This window comes from Acanthopagrus latus, chromosome 23, assembly GCF_904848185.1.
Source record: "Acanthopagrus latus isolate v.2019 chromosome 23, fAcaLat1.1, whole genome shotgun sequence".
Taxonomy (NCBI): Eukaryota; Metazoa; Chordata; class Actinopteri; order Spariformes; family Sparidae; genus Acanthopagrus; species Acanthopagrus latus.
In genome coordinates this window covers 5,269,820-5,288,713 of record NC_051061.1, presented here as the reverse complement: position 1 = coordinate 5,288,713, position 18,894 = coordinate 5,269,820, and the positions used below count along the sequence as shown (strand labels likewise).

Sequence of the window (18,894 nt, the reverse complement as noted above, 5' to 3'; positions counted from 1 at the left end):
GGGGGTTTCTCTGGACTTTATTACATTTCTGCACTATAGGCTTTTTTGCATTGTTTTCTTTTTTTCTCACAACAGTGGCTAGTAAATATGCAATGCAATGGACAACAACAGTCGAGAGATAGTTGCTGCTGTAAAAAAGTCAAACACTTGGACAAAGATGGACATGACAGCAATATTACAACTCCAGACTCATGGAATGACAGCATCAGAACTGCACACGATGGGGTAGCCACACAGATTTGGTAGATTTCTCCGTCTAAATGTACAGGTTTTTTTTAAAAAATAACTAATCTCAGTAGTAAAGCAGAAAGTCCCTAAACGATAACATGTATAAAAAACAAAAAAAAAAAAAACAAAAAACCATTTGAATAAATAAAAAAAAGTAATAAATAGAACAAATAGAAAAATTGACAAAATAAATATATAAGACAAGTAAATCAAAACAAATATTTGACACAAAATAAAGTGCAATTTGCATCACATCACAAACAAAAACACATCTGTTTAATGTCCAAACATTGGGTTAATGTCTGATGACCACTATACTCTATTGGATGTGATGTTTTGAGGTCAGACTGCAAAACTCATCAACAGAAGAATGATGCATCAGAATAATAATGTGTGGAATGGAATAACCCCCTGGCAAGATGTACACCTATTTTTCTTTGAACCTCAGGACTTTATTGTTGCCATGACATGTCGTCCACAGGGTGGCAGTGTAAGACAGGTCTGAGCCTCGTGTCCCGAAACTATCAAGATCAGTTTTCTGTAACACACAAGAACTAACAACCTCACCACTAAGATGCTCATATTTACTCCTGGCTTTGTGTTTATACTACCACTTTATCACTGATGGAGATGCTCAGTTGAATTGAACTGGGCACTGTTGGATTGGATTGCATATATTTTTACATTTAATTGTAAAAAAAAAAAAAGAAGAAGAAGAAAAAGACTTAAATTAAAAGACTGGCACTTTCCTTCACATGTAACATTACACCATATACCACACGTGTGCATGAATAGAAAATAATGAGTGACAGCCTATTGTCCTGTAAGTGCTACTTTCATAATGGTTCTTTACGCACTTTGTCTCCTTACCACACTCAATATACTCACTCAGTAACCTAAAATTTATCATTGCACATTTCACGACGATCAGTGGAGACAATGATGAAAACGAAACATCTTTTTTCAGCTTATTGCGAACCCTTTCCTCTGTCTTCTCTTCCCGTACGGAGCACAATGTAAACTTAGTAGTTGGGGACACCAAAAAAAAAGTTGCATTATTAGCACATTGCATAGCGTCCCTGTGCAAGTTCGTCTATACAACCTCTTTCAAATTCCACTGAAATTCAGCCCTTTAACAGATCTGAAGCAAACCTGCTGATTCACTCTCCAGGCATTTTGCTCTCTTGGTCCGGATTCCAGTATTTTCTTTTATAATCCTCCTCACTTCAAGCCTGAACTCTTTTAGTAACTGAACTTTAAGGGAATACAGTTTGAGTTGTTCTTTTACAATTTCAACCGAACTAAACGATGGCGCCGGAGCTGATCTGAAATCTGAGTAATGCCCGTTTATAACAGAAGCCTCCCTGTTTACACATAGTTAACAGTTTGCCCGTCGCGGTCGGTTGAAAAGTTGTTCACAGTGTTCACCACCTTAAGGTCTGCTTTATATTTTTTCATCTTTTTAAATATTCTCTCATTTTCCATGTGCAGTGTCAGACATGCATTAAGACATATGCATTTTTTTTTCTCTATATACAACACATCGTGATGGACGCACAGTACATACACAGGCTTACATTATGATACCATGAGCACACATTTTCCAACATGGCTGATGCATCTTTGTTAACATCTCGTGTGTCTACATGTCACATGTCATCTTTTTGGTGATATTTCATCAGGCATTCACGTCTCTGCGCCGTTCAAAGTTAATTCATGATATGTCAGTGTGATGCTACAGTAAAAGGCATTACATGGGAGAGTCTGGCTCTGTCTCGTGGCCTCTTATCACGAATGATGCTTGGAGCTCCGACTGCTCCCCCTGTCAGACTGGACTGTCGCTGAGGTCGCTGCCTGCGCACCTCGACGTCCACCCCCTGAGGAAGCCTCCGGTTTTCCCACTGTTGCTCCTCGCTTCTCCTCGCTGGACTTCGAGGTGTCTCTCACCTTGGCCCCCTCCTGTGATGCCCCTTTCATAGGCCCCAGCACTGTTTTGGCCACGCTTGTGAGCTGGGTGACAAAGCTGGCCTTGTCGCCCGGAGACATTGGGCGGGACTTGCTCGAGCAGGGCGAAGCTGCGTTGGACGAGGGCGACATGGGATTCTCTTCCAGGACCTCCAGGTGGGCTCTCTCCTCTTTAGCCCCGCGGTAACTGTGCGTTACCTTCTCCACTTTGGTTCTGGCAGCTGAGCCATGAGCTGCAGTGTGGCTTTGAACATGGGTGGGAACCGGAGGCGCAGGTCCTTTGACCTTGGTCGCCTCGGTTGCTTTATCACTGCCACCGATGCCTCCTTTCTCTCCCGTGTCCGAGCCTTTCCGTGGCTTGGTTTGCTCTGAAGACAACACTTTCTGCATGTCCCCTTTGTCTGTTCCTGAAGTGCCTTTCGCTTTCTCCTCAGTCTTCTCCTGAGCTTTAGCAGCCGGTCCGCTGTCTGTCTGTGAATGCTGCTGCTTGCCGTCTTGCTGCTGGAGGCCCTTCGATGCACTGGGTGTTGAGCTTTTCTCACTGAGTTTACTCTTGGTGACTGTTGCCTCAGAAGTTGAGCTGCTTGCACTTTGAGGTTTCTCAGCTTGGCCAGGCTTGGCCTCTGCAGTGGATGAAACAAGTGCTGGACTAGACTTGGTCTCCACTGCAGCTTCACTTGCGCTTTTCTTTAGCACCTCAGCACTTGATAATGTTTTACTCGCATCAACAACATTTGACTTGGTCTCAGCTTTAGTTGCTATGCTCTCAGCGGGCTCAGGCGCTGTTGTCTGAGTATGTTTCTCTCTCACAGTGACCAGCGTGTCGCGACTGAGCGGTGACTCCTGTCTTCCGAGCCTCCTGACAGGCTTCAAGCCTCCGATCTCCCCTCCCATCGGAGGAGAGGGGGAGGAGGATGATGACGGAGACGGGGGAGCAGGCCCGTTCTCTCCTTCCATCTCTAACAGACTTTGTAGGCTGTGCTCGCAGTGGAAAGACTCTCTCCTGTAGTCTCCATGAGCCACCTCCAGGCTATGCTTGCGTAATGACACCCCGCCTGTCAGGGGAGAAGGCGACGACGATGACGAGGAGGAAGAAGGCAGCATCGGCGCTCCGAGCTTCTCCGCCGACTGCACCCGCTGCAGGAGAGGCGACCTGGGTGGCTCTGCACTTTTGGGACGGGGGCGGGCGACAGGAGGAGAGGAGTGCAGCTTGGCAGGAAATATCTGCGTGGTGTTGGAGCTACCAACTGTGTGGCCAGTGAGAGGCGGGGGAGAGGAGGTGGTCGGGGAGGGGGTGTGAGCCAGGGGGGACAAAGGGATGTTGCCGGCAGATTTGCAGCGCGCAGAGCGGTACTGGCGGTGGAGTTTGGGAGACAAGCCGTGCAGGGAGCTGGGCCTCATGTGGTGAGAGGCGGCCGGGGAGTTCGGGGTGCTGGACGCTGGGGAGCTGCTCTGAGAGGACGTGCCTGGGGGGAAGAGAGGAAATAATCTTTAAAGGTTAAATACAACATTGAAATAACACATCTAGAGAGCATGTAGAGAGGTAGAATACAAATCTCTGCCCTCAAAACATTACTATGATTGAGAATCAATATTTTTTAAATGTTTGTCCGGTCCAAAATGATTGTTTTGTTAAAGTATGTGTCAGAATTCTGACGGCTGGTTCCAACTTCTTATAGTATGACGTCACATTTTATGAATGTTATCAATAACATCTTCAAACTTTTCAATAAACATATTGCAACTTGGTATTTCTGTTCTGTCAGGAATTGAAACAAAGATAAGAGTTGTGTTTTGCTCTTTAGTTTCCTGTACTTTTTAAATACAACTGCGGTGGGAGCACGACACCCGGCACGGTGATGCTGTAGACTGCTGTGTAAAAGTCGCCCTGCGGAGTTGCAGTTTTCCTGCAAATCGAGTTTCTGTTCACACTGAGTGGTTCCCACTAAAACACTTGTATATCCTTGAGGTCTAAGACTGTGTTGAGTGCTCTTCCCCTCTCATTAAACACTTTTCAATTTTGTGAAGCTTCTTCTTTTTTTTTTCAGTCATGAATTATTTACATCCATGTCATCTTCTTCACTGGTCCAACAAATGCAGCAATGCACCAACTGATGGTGCGCAGCAGCATTTGTTGGCCCGTTGTTAACACCAGCTGTTAAGGGTGGAGGAGTGTGAAACCAACCTCGAGATGTGAAGTGCACTGCCCACATTCTCCCACATGAACAAAAGCCCACAGCACAATTAGTGTTGGCAACTCAAAAAAGTACCACCAGGTTATAATATGATATAAAGTTACAGTATATTAAGTAATATAATAATCAAATACATTTATTATCCTTACTGAGTGATAGTTTTCATACTCAGCAGAAAGTCAAACCAAGTAAGACAGACACCTCTTAACCTTCCATACTAACCCAGGTAAGGGGATTCTATGGTGGAGCGATAACTCTGGGTGGGTGAGCGGGCGGAGAGGCTGTGGGTGGGGGAGCCTGGGAGACTGTCTCCAGACGAAAGCGAGCGGTTCAAAGAGGAGAGGCTCCTGCTGGTGTGGAGCAGGTTGGACTGCTTGGTGATTTTCCTGAACAAGGAGCTGCGCTTCTTACTGAAAAAGACAGAAAATAATATATGTTGAGGAGAAGTATAAAAGCATTACAACTTTCTAGATGATGTATTCTTGTTATGCAATACATCTGTACTGCAGTAACGCACTCTTGTCCCTCCTTGGCTCCTGTCCTCTTGCTGCGCCGCGCCATCTTGGCTTTATAGCTGGACTTCCGGGCAGGACCCACTTTGATAGAGGTGTTCTCAAATGGAGTAGTTGTGACTGTAACCTTGTGCCCACTCTGTAGATCAAATGTTTATATGAATCACATTATTGTATGAGGAAATTGTGACTGAACCGTATATATATATATATATACGTAAAAAAAAACTCAAAATGTAGGACGTCCTCACCTTCAGGATTAGTTCCACCACCTCTGTGTGCACCAGACCATGGACTGACTCCCCGTTCACATGGGTGATGAGGTCACCAGCATTAAGTCCAGCCTCCTGAGCGGGACCACCGTCCTCCACATGCTGTGATTAGAAGAAAATGTATGTCAACTCAGTGTAAACATTCATAGCTATGCAGATGACACATCGATGTATGTAAGGCCAGTGTCTGATTTCATTTCTTTATTCTTCCTCATTTGCCCTGTTTTGCTGGATTTGAATGTTTCCGTTCAGCAAATGTTGGATATTTTGCTCGATATGTTTGACGTTGTATATAACATTGTCATGACTCATAGCGGTTTCCTCACCCAAACCATGTGATGCACGCTGTAGACATCGCTGTCTCCCATGTACACTCGGATGGCTCGGAGAGTGAAGCCATACTTCTTCCCAGAGCGGTGGATGGTGATTGGAGAGTGCAGGACATTAACCATGGGGGAGTAGTCTCTGCTGGGGGAGGAGTCGCGGGAGGAGGGGTTGGACGAGAGGGAGCGGGGAGACATGGGGCTCGCTAGAGGGGAGGCACCATGCTGCTCCACTGAGGAGAGACAGACGGAGTTATGGTTACATCGCAGCATTTATTTCTCTATATGCTACTATAGTATAGATGTCATGTAAAAAGCGTGGTTACCTGCAGGAATGATGACAGATAAAGCAGTGGCAGAGGCAGATTTGATAACTTTGGTTCCTGGTCTCGAGTTGCGTTTCTCTCCTTCAGCTGAGAGCTGCTGGTGGCGAACCCTCCGCAGCACCAGGTCAGTGGTGGCCCCTCGAGGCCCCTGTGTGTCTGGGAGCCCCAGAACGGTAGCGCTGCTTGGTAGGGGCAACGACGCATCAGCAGGCCTCAGATGCTTGTCTGTGACATGAAACCCAACAGTCAGTAAATGCTCTCCTTGTAAACTGTGATCAAGTTCATTGCAAAGCGTGATGTTGTGCTGCCTCATCCCTTCTTACCTCCAGCTGTGATCCCGTTGCTGTCTTTGAGAAATGCTCTCAGGTCACCTTGAGAGGTCCCCATTGCCCCCTCCAGGGACGCCCCCCTGGCCTTCACTGGAGGCTGCCTGGTGGGGACGGGCAGCTCAGAGTCCACTTCCAGAGGGGAGGCCAGGCGGTGTGTGTCCATGAGGGCGGAGAAGCGTCTTCGGGCCCCAGACGGAGGACTGGAGTCACTCTCCATGAAGGAGGACTCGGAGCAGGACAAACGCTTCCTGAAAAACAAACCAGTCACACTTTAGTATGAATCTCTCCTCCTGAGCATTAAACACACTGAAAACAATCTGCCTAGATAGATACTTCTAGGGACACAATTTTGTTTTGTTGTTGTGCTGCACTCACATCTCGGGCGAGCCAGTCCTCCAGCTCTTGTCCCTGAGGGTGAGGCTACCCAGGCTTTCTCTCTTGGCCACTCGATCCTCCCTGGGGACCTTGTGCTCCCGTAGAGTCACGCCATGGGGTTTATGCTCCAGCTGTGACAGATGCTCCATACTGCTGTACACCTGCAGGTACACACAACAAGACAGTCAACATCACAGTGTTATGTAAACTGAGGAATAACCATTGCAATTTAAATATTTGTAATGGTAAAAAGAGACGTTTTGATGTGACCTTGCTGAAGCGAGGGGAGCAGGAGGAGAAGCGATGTATCTCCACGGGCTCATCGTCGTTGGTATCGTCCTCATCATATGACTGCACGTGGTGGTAGCGCTCGGATCGGGCTGGCGACGAAAGGTAACAAGATATCAAGGCGTTAACAAATGGTTACAGTGAACGGCGGCATTAGCTTTCTCCTGCTCTCACTTATCCCACTAACACACATTATCAGCTAATGTCATCGGCCCACATGAGACAAAAGCAGTCACTGTGAACGGGGAACTGAACCGAGATAACCCGGCTCAGGCTTAACCGATGCATTCAAGCCTAATGATGTGCATCACAGTAATAATTGCCTCTCTACATTTACAGTAGCTGAGCTGTTCTGATCATTAAGATTTCCTGAGCTCAAAGGACTTTGTAATACATGACTTGAACCCCCACAGGTAGACTTACTGTCAAAATAACTGGTGTCCTCCTCCGACTCCAGGTGAGGAACGAATTCCGCCTTCTGTCTCAGCAGGCTGTTCCAGTTCACCTCAGTGAAGAATGAGTGCTGCTTCACTTCAAAAGCACCACCTACAAGGCAGAGGAAGGCAGGGGGAGAGGGGGAGAGACAGGTAGGTAGGCAGTGTGACCCTGACAGAAGTTGACTTAATTGGGTAAACTGAACCGCAGAGCCGACAGGCGGGATGACAGTTTGTATTCTAGGTCAGTGATTCCCAACCAGAGGTGAATGTAACCAAGGGGGTGCTTCTGCAGATGCCACAGGGTACATGGAGTAGTTCAGCTAATTTGAAATATAGAAATTACGACTGAACTAAAAAATACATGACCCCAATCACCACATTTTGACACACGTCGAGATTGGGACTGGGTAATTACTAGTCAGCAAGAGTCTAAGCAGTTAAACGGCAAAAAGTAAAGAACAAACAGCTGAAATAATGAGCTAAATGGGATGGATAAATAGTTAAAATAGGTAAGAATAATGCATGAATGGTTGAAACAAGTAGCTAAATTAATTGGCTGAACAAGTTAGTTAAACAGACAATGGTTGGAAAGGCTAAAGGTAATAAATGAACAATAAGTTATCTAAAAGTAATGGAAAAATAGTTTAATACAATACATTTAAAATTGGGGATGTTTAAAAAAGCAGCCAGCAAGAGAGAAAAGAAGTCTAAATAATAGCTATAAGAAAAGAAAACGTTTGAAATATTTAACCTGATTCATTTCAATGCATAAATGGTTGAAACAGTAGCTAAATCAAACAGTTGAACAGGTTTGCGTAATGGACAATGTAAAAAAGTAATGGAAAAATCATTGAATTACGTTAAGTAATGGATGAAAAGTTGAAACCAATAAATGAAACAGCTGAATTTGTAGTCCACATGGATAATGGTTGGAAAGGCTAAAGGCAATGGATAAACAATAAGTTAGCTAGGAGTAATGATAAATAGTTCAATTAGGTAAATGTAGCATAATGAATACATGATGAAACAGAGCTAAATAAAATAGTTGAACTAGTTAGCTAAATGAATAATGGTTTAATTAGCTGAATGTAACAGATAAACAGTCTAATTATAGTTATGTTGGATGCTGATGCTAGCAGCTGATGTTAAATGGTTTAGAAGTTAGCTAACACTATAGGTTGATACTATTAGCTTGTGCTCATAAAACAATTATGAACAAACCAAAACACTGACAGCTCTGTTGTATACTGTGACAATACAGTTAACATCTTAAGTCACAAATCATAAATCATTTAAAATCAATTCAAATGAGAACATTTGGAGCATGACCAGACTTGAGTTTATTTGACTGGGCTGTGTGGGCTTGTCTAAAAAAAGGAACAACTTGTCCAAGTAAAAACGAAATACAACAGAGACCAGGAATTAAAATGAAGAATGACTCTGACTTGAGGTTAGAATCCGCTGATTGAGGTGACTGACCTGTGCCCAGTCGAACCAGTGGATTTGTCTGCAGGAGGGAGGAGATCAGGTTCTGGGCATCAACAGGGAGAGCCTCGTCCCCCTCTGGCCACACTATGTCATCTACCAGGTACAGAAGAGCGAGGCAGAAGGATGGGTTTATCGACTGGCGATAGTGTGTGTAATGAAACCCTCTATACGCCCAAGTTTGATCCCTCACCTGTGATGACCTGTCCGAACAGCTCCTCCGGTGTGTCTCCGAAGAAAGGCACACAGCCCACCAGGAACTCATACAGGATGATGCCCATAGCCCACCAGTCCACTGGCTTCCCATAACCTTGACGAAGAATAACCTCCGGGGCAATGTACTCAGGGGTCCCACACACCTGAAGGGAAAAAACAACAGCACTTTATTATTTAGGGTTTATTTTAAATCATTTCAATGACCACCAACATTTACTGTAGCATCTCATTTGTAAGAGTCCAGATTATTCTACTCAAACCCATGACCCATGAGTCGGACACACGTGTGCACAGCTAAGTAGCTCACTTCAGAGATGCCAAGACGAGATGAAAGCCCCGGTGAGGGTGTTTTTCATGTGCAGATGGGTATGCGATGAATGCTAACCGATTCCTGGCCGCCGAAATGCACGCACAAGAAATAATGAGGCTCGGATTCAAAGCGCGAGCACCGCATGAAAGGCTCGGGGAAAAAATAAACCTCACGTAAAAGGAGGAGTGATTATAATAACTGAGGAAATACTGGCCTATTGTTGTGCCAACTGTTATCGGTCTCATTTTTTTTCTTCAGATATCCCTGGCACACAATGATATGGAATACATTTGCATAGGAATGGAGACATCAAAGGGCGTTTTCATATTTAAACTTTACTTGGATCATGCTGTAGCTGAAGATGGTGCGCCGCAGTGAGGCCAAGCGGAACGCAATTCAACGGCTACATTTACTCCCCGCTTGTATCGCTTTTAATTAAAAGTGCAAATGAATTCAAATGACTCCCATTAATTCGTCCATGTGTTACTTCAAATCATTTGTACGTTCTGTTAGCCATACCTGTTTATCCAAGAACTCCCGGGTATCCTTCTCTATGTGTCCTTCATACAAGTTGGTGGTCAGGCTCATCAGACCCATCTTGGACAGGCCAAAGTCCGTGAGCTTGATGTGGCCCATTGAGGTAATCAGGAGGCTGAGAACAGACACAGCGGAGTCAAATTCAAGCTGCACAAGCGACGTGTTATCATTTTTATTACTGAAAACTACAGTAGATCTGTCTTACTTGTCGGGCTTGAGGTCGCGGTGCACAATGCCATAGTTGTGTAAGTACTCCAGTGCGAGGACGGTCTCTGCGAAGTACATGCGCGCCATTTCCACAGGCAGAGCCCCGATGTTCTTCAGCAGAGTGGCACAGTCTCCACCTGACAGCGGAATTCATTATTCGATTAGTCCTCCCGCTGACATTAGCAATTACCATGAATGTCTCTCGGTGCCTCTTGTCCGGGACCATTTTAGTTTCCACTTAGGCCGATGAGCAACACTCACAATAGAACGCAATCACTGCAATGATGACTGTGCTTTGAGTCATTCTGCCCGGCGTAATCAAGGATATGCAAAGCTCATTGGGTTTATTCACATCAGGCCGTTTACCTATGGGATGTCCCCTCAATAGGACAGCATTAATGGACCTGCATTTAGTCAACAGACTATTCATGGCACTATACAACATTCACACAAAGCACTTTCCATCCCCAGCACCTTACAATATTTCTGTGGAAAAGCCATCAGGAACAATATGGGGTTCTGTATCATCCCCAAAGACATTTCAACTTGACGCTGGGCGATTGGACCACTAACCCTCTGATTAGTGGGCGACCTGCTCCAACTCCTGAGGGACTAGTTCCACAGCAGACAATCTGACTTGTCAAAGCAGGGCGACGATGATGGCTGCCTCAGTAAGCCGTGTCAGTGAGTGAACATGCACAACACCAGAGCCCTGAAACTAGCGCACCTAAATGGAATACAGCCATCATTAATGTTATAAATTCCACCCGTGCTTTATCAGCCCTGACAAGGCCAAATGTCTGCTGTGGTCTACAGCTGTCCCCAGTAGCAGTGCTATTCGATTTTTAGCCATGTTAGCATTCTTGGAATGGCCGCTGATCAATCGCCGGATGGATTAGCGTGCACAGTCCAGAGATTCATGTTCCCATCAGGTTGAATCATGTTAGCTTTGGCGATCCCTTGGCTTTGTATCTAGCGTCATAGTCAGGTCAAAAATGACTAAACTAGTGACCTCTCATCTGCCTTAGCTGCACTTCACATTAAGTGCTAATTAGCAGTTGCTAGCATGCTGACACAACATACTGTTACGATAATGATCGTAGTGGATCAAACGCAGGAATGCAAAATACAAATAATTTTATTACAATGTGAAGTTTCAATCTACCAGCTGCACACAGACCCAGTACATTATTTTTTGTATTTCTGGTGCCAAAATGATTGGATTGTTTTTTTTCTCTTTTTTTTAGCTGTGAGATGCTCTTTCACTTGCATTGTTCTTTGCACTGTGGTTATATAGGATCCATCGACAGCACGCAAGGTTGAGACTCACTCTATCTGCTCTGAGAATCTGCCATTTTTACAGCGAGAACACACCAACTGCTCAACACCTGCTTTGAACTGGTGCGGACTTTGGACACGACATCGGTCCTGTTTACAAGGAACATTTCTCTACATAGAATAACTGGAGGTGTAGACGTGGGTACAGATTCAACTCGACAAACATATTTTTCCCACTAGTCGGTACGCCTCCTCCAACGCAACCCACACACACACACAAATTCTTACCTTCTACATACTCCATGACCATGCAGAGGTGCCGGCGGGTTTCGAAGGAGCAGAACATGGAGACGACGAAGGGATTCTCCGCAAAGGTGAGGATGTCTCTTTCCACGAAGGCCTGCTGGATTTGGTTCCTCAGGATCAGATTCTGCTTATTGATCTTCTTCATGGCGAATCGCTGGCGGGTGTCTAGGTGCCGCACCAGGTACACAGCGCTGGCACACAAACGCATCACCACCATTACATTTCCCTTCATGACCTCTGTTTTAATCTGTGCCCAGGCCGGACTGACAGATGTAAGATGAATGAATCACTTCCGTGTCAACACATCCTCGTCAGTGGAGTGATCAGCTCTACTCACCCGTACGCTCCGTTACTGATCAGCTTGATGGTCTGGAAGTCGGCTTCTCCTGGCGGCTTCATAGCTCTGATCTTACCCTGTCGATCAAAGGTCACCAAAGTGTGAAATCACCAGACCAACGCGGCTGCTCAAAACGACTCATTCTACACATTAATAAATCCCTAACAGCCTGTTGTCTCATTACTCTCGTATCAAGAAAATCCTGTTTATCCCTGTAATTTTGGCGATGCTTCTGTCTACGTAGCTTATTTTTGCCCAAGGCCAGAGGCAGGGCCCAGAGATTTAAAGAAGAATATCCTGCTTTTCGTACTTCAGCATAAATGATCTAAATGAGATAGATAAAAGCATGTGTGCCAAGTCATTAGCAGATGAAGCATACATCTGCAGCGGGGAGCAGAAAGTGCTTTGGCAGGGCAGACTTTAAAAACTAAGCACATCGGGGAAAGGACGGGCGGACGCGGGGAAGATTTAAGATGATCTGAGATCTCACCTCTGTCGAGTCGTCTGTTTCGGGCGTCAGCGGCCCCTCGCTGTCGTAACTGTCGAGGTTGACCATCTCTGATGACACAAACATGTTGGTTTGAATCAGCTGTCATTCACTTTTTGGCAATCTGTATGTTGCGCAACATCTCTCCTTCCTCACCTTCAATAGGATCTCTGGTCAGCCCCAGCTGGCTGATGATGTAACGAGGAATGTCTGTTTTCATGAGGTGACCCTCCTTGGCGTGGTCCTCGGCCGCCTCCAGCAGATGGTAGAACTCCTCCGGGTTAAACTCCTGGAAACCAGAGCATGATGTCATCAGGTGGAAAGATTAGGAGCGGCTCTTTTAACATTAAATTAATGTCATCCAATTAGGCTCTGTTGGATGATTGAATCTTTGCTCGAGAAATTGCTTCCAAATAAGATTCCAAGTAATGCCAGCGTGGCTGCTTTTAGCAGTCGTTTCATGAATCACTGCCTCTGGAGCAGCTCCAGGATTTGTTTCTGGAAGACGCCATCGCTGCAGTTTGCGCTGTTCAGCCTGAGGAGAGACTGAATTTTGTTTACGCCGTGACCTGAATCACTGAAAGGTACCCGTCACAGGGTAAATGACCTGTTCGAGGTAAGCTCAGCAACAGTAAATACAGTAAGTTCCTCAGGAGAGCTCCAGCATGGCACCGGGACTAGAGTCATGTGGTAATATATTTGTGCCATAACTCGCTTGTGACAGGACATTTTAAGCACAAAAATGATTTTATGCGCACAAATAAATTATGTTGATAAATTATCATAACACAAGGAATAATTTAAAGGAGCTGTTTGACTTTAAAACGTTCAGGAACAAACTAAAATATTCAACAGAGTGCGAAGAAAAAACAGTGTTGACATGTCAGAGACGTCTCTGTCTTGTGAGACATTAGAGATATCTACTGAAGTTGGCATGCTAACCAGCTAGCTTCTGCCCATCCATTCTCAAAATATCACTTTGTACCTCAAGTGGCAATAATAAGTCCAGCCTTGTCAGTGCAAAATCCTTCTCTTTTGTCTTCCTGGAAAATATTTCGTGCTAGCTTGTAGTCATGGTAGACTGCAGAGCGGTATCACCACCAGCCAATCAAACAAAGGTTGTCTACTGAGTAGTGAAATGGTTGCATTTGGACACTGACTATTCACTTGGTGCGCCCTGAGAGGAGGAGTGTGCATTTGGATTTGTTGGTAAAAATTCACTTTACATCTCATAAGAATGCAGCTGAGGTATATCCCTTTACATATTCATATCAGGCTGTATTTGCTAAGCTACGCTCACTTTTGAGTGATCCCAACAAACCTGTATTTGCGTCCCTCTTATAGCTACGGCCATGCCCACACATGTCATTTACTTGTCACAGTGCAGAGTATATCCCTCTAACTTCCATTTCACCGTGACTTTAACTCTGCCTACACGCTTGCTCAAGCTGTGTTCCACTGAGCCACGATTTCATCCAACTGGAGTCGAAAATATCTGATTGTCCTTTTGATTTGTTTTGTTCATTGTTCATGTTCTGTTTTGTTTGCAGTCCACTGGCTAGAGATGGAACAAAAAGTGTTTTTGAGTGATGTAAACTGGAATGCTTGCAAAAGCAAATGCCTGTGCTCGAAAACTCCAATTGTTTGCTCACTCATCAAGCCCACACCCTCCACCAAACATTGATCTAGACATGTTATATCGTAGAGGAGGGTTTCATCCTCCACACCAAGACTGCAAACCTGGCTCTTAACGACGCCAATGAACGTCGATTAATCAATTCTCCATGTCACAGTCTTAGCTGTCACTCATAATCAAACACTGCATCAGTGTGGCACGATTCATCGAGAGGTCCACAAGACTGTTACAGACACAAATACAAACCAGCTAGACGACACACACAAATGCACACGATCGGCATCCTCCAACTTTAAATGACAATGTGGTCACGCTCTGTCTGAGTCAGACTGGAAGGCGGCCCGGCAGCGGGGGGGCTGCTGGCTGCCTGGTATTAGTAGTACTGAGGCAAATTTTAATCTAAATGCAAATGTCATCGGCATCCAGACAGACCGGACCTCTACTTCAGTGTCAGCGTCTGTTGATTCCCTACCCCCGCTGTGTAACACATCAGAGTGCTTAAATGCTTATAATGGGCTAACAAATGAGTATCTGTGCTCACGTTTATTTACAGAAAATCAATTTGTCTTAAGTCGTAAGAGTCGCGAACCATGAAATGTTCTGCGACAAACGGCGCGGGGGCTACATGACGGGCGAATACTGAAAAAAAAAGTGCGTGTGTTATCTCACCAGACACTCCAGAAGCCTGGCAGGTCGGGAGATGATGAAGAGGAGCTTCTTGGCCAACTCTGTGACGAAGGCTACTTCAGAGCTCTCGGAACGCTCGTAGGCCTGATGGAGACAAACAGGGACAGAGAAGATTAGCATTCGCAACATTTCTAATAAAAACCCCCTCATTACAACACTGATATACAGACACAGCACCTGCATATATTTAAAAGGGAGACAAAAGACGGACGGAGTGACAGACGCAGTTTAATGGCTGTTTAAAAGGCTATGGGAAATGAGAATATCTGATTGTAAAAAGAAAAAACAGCAGATACGATCAAACCAAAGCAAGGCGACCCAGAGGAATCACAGTGATCTAATCAAGCTGCCAAAATGGGGTTGTGATGAAATTCCCCGATACCTGTTATCTCCTCCAGGCAAGTGTTGAGCGCAATTAACCTCCATTCACGGCAAAGATTTCAATTATGTTTCCCACCAAAGGCACCCCAGAGTTTTAATGAAATTAAAAACAGCGTCATTTAGATGCATTTGTTTCTGTGCCTGTTTTTGGTCATGGATCATTTCATGGAGGTTGCCTACCGAGTGCTCTCCAAAACAATGACACCAAAGCACAATCACAGCAGGAGTTTTTTGGACTCCACCAAGAAAAATTAGTTAGCTGCTACATGCTAAGCTAGCTAGTTGCTAACTAAAGTGCATTATGGGATTCTCAAGATAGGAAAAACTGCCACTACTGGAAATGCAATTCATTTGAACACTTGCTGTAGAATAAAACTATAAAGTCGCAGGTGTTTAGCCAAAATAAGTGACCTGAAAGAAGCTGAAACGCTACGTTGAGTCTAGGGAAAGTGCAGATATTGGTAATAATTCTCTGCAAGTCCATCAATACAAGTTAGAAATTCAACTAGTTTTACATTTCGCAGTATTTTAATCCAATTCCAGTTTGTGATATCTGCTGTCATGGATAAGTCAGTACCAAATGAGTCACCAGTTGGTTTGTGGACTACTGTTTTTAAAGCCTCAAGTTTGGCAATACCGTCCCAACCATCCCAAGATATCCTGATTGGAACGACCCAGAATCCGAGGATACACCAAGATGGCCACTTGTAAATCACAAGGTAACGACGCCCTTACTCTAAATGGGACAATAATTTACAAAATGAGCATCATGCTGTGTTGACTCAGACTTGAAACTAGTGATTACATTGGGCTTTACTTTTAGTCCCTGAAGCTCTGTCTATTTTTCATCCAGGAAATGTTCGTCACCTAGTTATGAGCAATCAGATGTCTTCATTGGGTTTTATGCGAGTTAAACTTGATATCTTTTCCGACTCACATCATTGAAAAGCTTCTCCAGATTCTCCTGCAACTCAAAGAAGTAGACAGAAGTGATGAGGCCCTCGCGGGCTTTGGCCAGGCAGTCTCTGGAAAGCTCAGCGATCTGGTGGTGGATAAAGCTGAGGACTCCATCAGCCAGCGGAAGAACATTTTCAGGAGAGAAAGCCTGGATGAACTCAGCCAGCCTCTCCTCCATCTGCGCTGTGGCCTGGTGGAGAAAGAAACGCAGCAAGCATTAGAGAGCAGGAGTGTCGGAAATGGGGAGAACAGAGAGCCGAACAGAAGTGTCAGAGATTAAGTTTAGAGAAAGATTGAATTTCTTTACAAGACCCAGAGGTATGTGACAGAAAGTTCAGAAAGCAATTTCTTGTGTGGCTCTGGCAGAGCGGTTCCGCTGCTACGCTGAATTCAATACAAATGCCATTTCTTTCCATTTGACTCGTGTGAAAACATGCCCAAAGAGCTTTTACCTCAGATGAACTCCAAACCATAATGCCCAATTTCCTAAGATGTGATTTTATCACAGTAGAAAGCTTTCAGCCCGTTTCCTCTAGATACCAACCCGCCAAGAGTGAAAGGGGCGGGGTGGGTGGGGGGGTGGGGGGGCACTGAGGAAATGTCTTTTATTTAACTGTTCATAGCTGTGGCAGTGTTCAGTGAATGAACTTAATATACTCTCTGACAGGGTGAAGTTATCGTGACTTGGCAGAGTCACATAATCTTGTTTGCTACGGTTTAGCATTCCCCATGGCTCCTTTTTTTAAACTGTGTTTGGATGTATGATATCAAACATTCGTACATACAAATCTCTGAACTCTGTTCCATCATAAATTATATCCCTTTTTATTTCTCTGATATTGGAATTCTGGCTTAATAGGATTAGATAGTTATTGTTGCGTGATAGATTGAATTCTCTGTGGGCTGAAGGATTTGCTCAAGGTTGCGTGCATTTTTATGGAATATGGTGTTTATCATGCAGCAGCATTGTGTGTGTGTCTTACCTTTGGAAAGCGCTCTTTGTACACATGGTTCATCATGACTATCTCGTTGTCATAGCAGGAGGAGGAACGTCCCGGGCTGGGGAGGAAAAACAGAAGAACATGGAATACAGTCGAAAAGATTTGGCTTTCCCGCACAGAATCAACCCAGTTACATTCTGCGTTCAGACTGATGGAGAACATGTTCAATCTGTGCTTGAGGTTAGACTGGCACTTGATGGTAATGTGTAGAATTTAGTGGCATCGAGCAGTGAGGTTACCAAGAATGCAAATAAGGCGAAAAGTGCGGGTGGGAAGAGGACCCGCTCCCTCTGTCAATATAAAAGGCTCATTCTAAGGTAACAAAAACACAACAATTCCAATAAAAAGAGAGTTTGTACTTTATGTATATTTTCATTAAAGTTTCATTGTGAAGTAAAAAATAACCCATTTCATCTGTTTAAAATGTTAAATTTGAAGTCAAGAGCTGGCTCAGTTCAATACACTCAGGGATGTTCTGCTACATCCTTGATGGTTTGGTATTGCCAGTAGCTTATGGTAGTTAATATTTGACATTGTAAGCTAAAGCTAAATGTTGCTTTAAAACTTTACTGACAGAGCAGCATGTAGCTGCATTCATATCTTTAAGACTCTATCCAAACTAAACATAGTTCAGACATTTTGGCTTTGACAGAACAATTCAAAAGGTTCTATAAAAGCAATAACAAGATCAACCAGGAGTTGCCCCTGTAAATCTGCTTTGAAAGCGGGCTTTTAAAAAGAGGACAGTGCTCTTGGGCAGCTGAAGCTGCTGGTTAATCTCATGGGTGCTGCTGTTGCTGACCTGAGACTGCGGGAGCGTGGGCGCATGTGGGGAGAGCAGCGGCCCCCGTCATCATCCGTGATGCTCTCGGTGCTGCCAAAGTGCTTGGATAAGAAGTGGAGCTCATCCATGGTGGGCTGGAAGGGCAGCTGGTGCAGTCGCTCCTGGGACGAGCTGGACGACTGGAGTGAGAGAAGAGGAAGAGGAAGAGGAAGAGGAAGAGGAGGAGGGTGGGGTGAGGATTAGGAGGATGAGGGAAGCGGAGAGAGGTTGGCAGATGAGGAAGAGAAATAAGAATATTAGAGTGGGTGGAGTTGGACGGATCAGACAGAATTTAAAAAATCATGACAACAAACTCATCTGAGGTGCAGCGACATCACCCATGTTTAAGTGCTTCTAACTGTGGGATCACAAGTTAAGCAACTGATGGGTCAGTTAATACAGTATTGCAGACTAAAGCGAATGACGCACTGAGAATTTCAATGTTAATGTATTTGTCTGATGCCTCGAGACAGGCCCGTGAGCCTCGCCTCACCTCCTCACTTGCCTTCATCTAAGCAGTGAGACTCCTCCACTCAGTTTGCTAACCGAGACGTCGATCACTGATCAATCACTGGTGTCAGACTAATTGAAAACAGTCAGGGTGGATGGAACAAGCTTGGAGACTCAATCTATTTCCAATTCAAGCTCTTCATTGGAGCAGTGAAGTGAGGAGCCAACAGAGAGAGAGGAGCTGGAGGAAGCACTGGGCTCCATCGCTCAGTCTGATTCGTACAGTCAGAGCCTTGATTCCAGCGAAACTTCGTTTTGTTGCTAATGATAGTCGATGGCTAAATTTAGCCCGAGATAAATGACCGTGGGACAGAATGTGCTCCGTCTCATGCCAGCTCCTCCGCTCTATGCCACATTTCTCTCGTCCCTCTCATCTCACCGGCCTGGCACTCATTACGTTGCCCTCCTATCCTCCATCCACAGCCGGATGGAGAGAAGGAACCAGGCCTCTGACGTCGCTGTTACGCAACGAGACACGTTTTAACG

The 18,894-nt window shown here is 45.0% G+C and overlaps 1 protein-coding gene across 2 annotated transcripts in view; it reads right to left on the bottom strand.

Annotated features, from left to right (window-relative positions):
- Positions 1–5: 5 nt before the first annotated feature.
- The window catches only part of LOC119014659 (microtubule-associated serine/threonine-protein kinase 1-like), a 43,051-nt gene continuing 24,162 nt past the window's right edge, over positions 6–18,894 (bottom strand). For both annotated transcript variants that reach the window (XM_037090030.1, XM_037090031.1), the window contains exons 6-27: positions 17,878–18,038; positions 17,058–17,133; positions 16,055–16,264; positions 14,719–14,820; positions 12,570–12,702; positions 12,417–12,484; positions 11,927–12,003; positions 11,572–11,780; positions 10,004–10,142; positions 9,781–9,913; positions 8,929–9,094; positions 8,730–8,831; positions 7,237–7,359; positions 6,796–6,905; positions 6,526–6,686; positions 6,145–6,398; positions 5,822–6,046; positions 5,499–5,728; positions 5,152–5,274; positions 4,906–5,039; positions 4,611–4,798; positions 6–3,659 (exon numbers count right to left, since the gene is read on the bottom strand). In XM_037090030.1, coding sequence (XP_036945925.1) covers positions 2,017–3,659; positions 4,611–4,798; positions 4,906–5,039; positions 5,152–5,274; positions 5,499–5,728; positions 5,822–6,046; positions 6,145–6,398; positions 6,526–6,686; positions 6,796–6,905; positions 7,237–7,359; positions 8,730–8,831; positions 8,929–9,094; positions 9,781–9,913; positions 10,004–10,142; positions 11,572–11,780; positions 11,927–12,003; positions 12,417–12,484; positions 12,570–12,702; positions 14,719–14,820; positions 16,055–16,264; positions 17,058–17,133; positions 17,878–18,038 — 4,767 coding nt within the window. In that variant the 3' untranslated portion in view covers positions 6–2,016. The remainder of the gene's footprint in view (positions 3,660–4,610; positions 4,799–4,905; positions 5,040–5,151; positions 5,275–5,498; positions 5,729–5,821; positions 6,047–6,144; positions 6,399–6,525; positions 6,687–6,795; positions 6,906–7,236; positions 7,360–8,729; positions 8,832–8,928; positions 9,095–9,780; positions 9,914–10,003; positions 10,143–11,571; positions 11,781–11,926; positions 12,004–12,416; positions 12,485–12,569; positions 12,703–14,718; positions 14,821–16,054; positions 16,265–17,057; positions 17,134–17,877; positions 18,039–18,894) is intronic.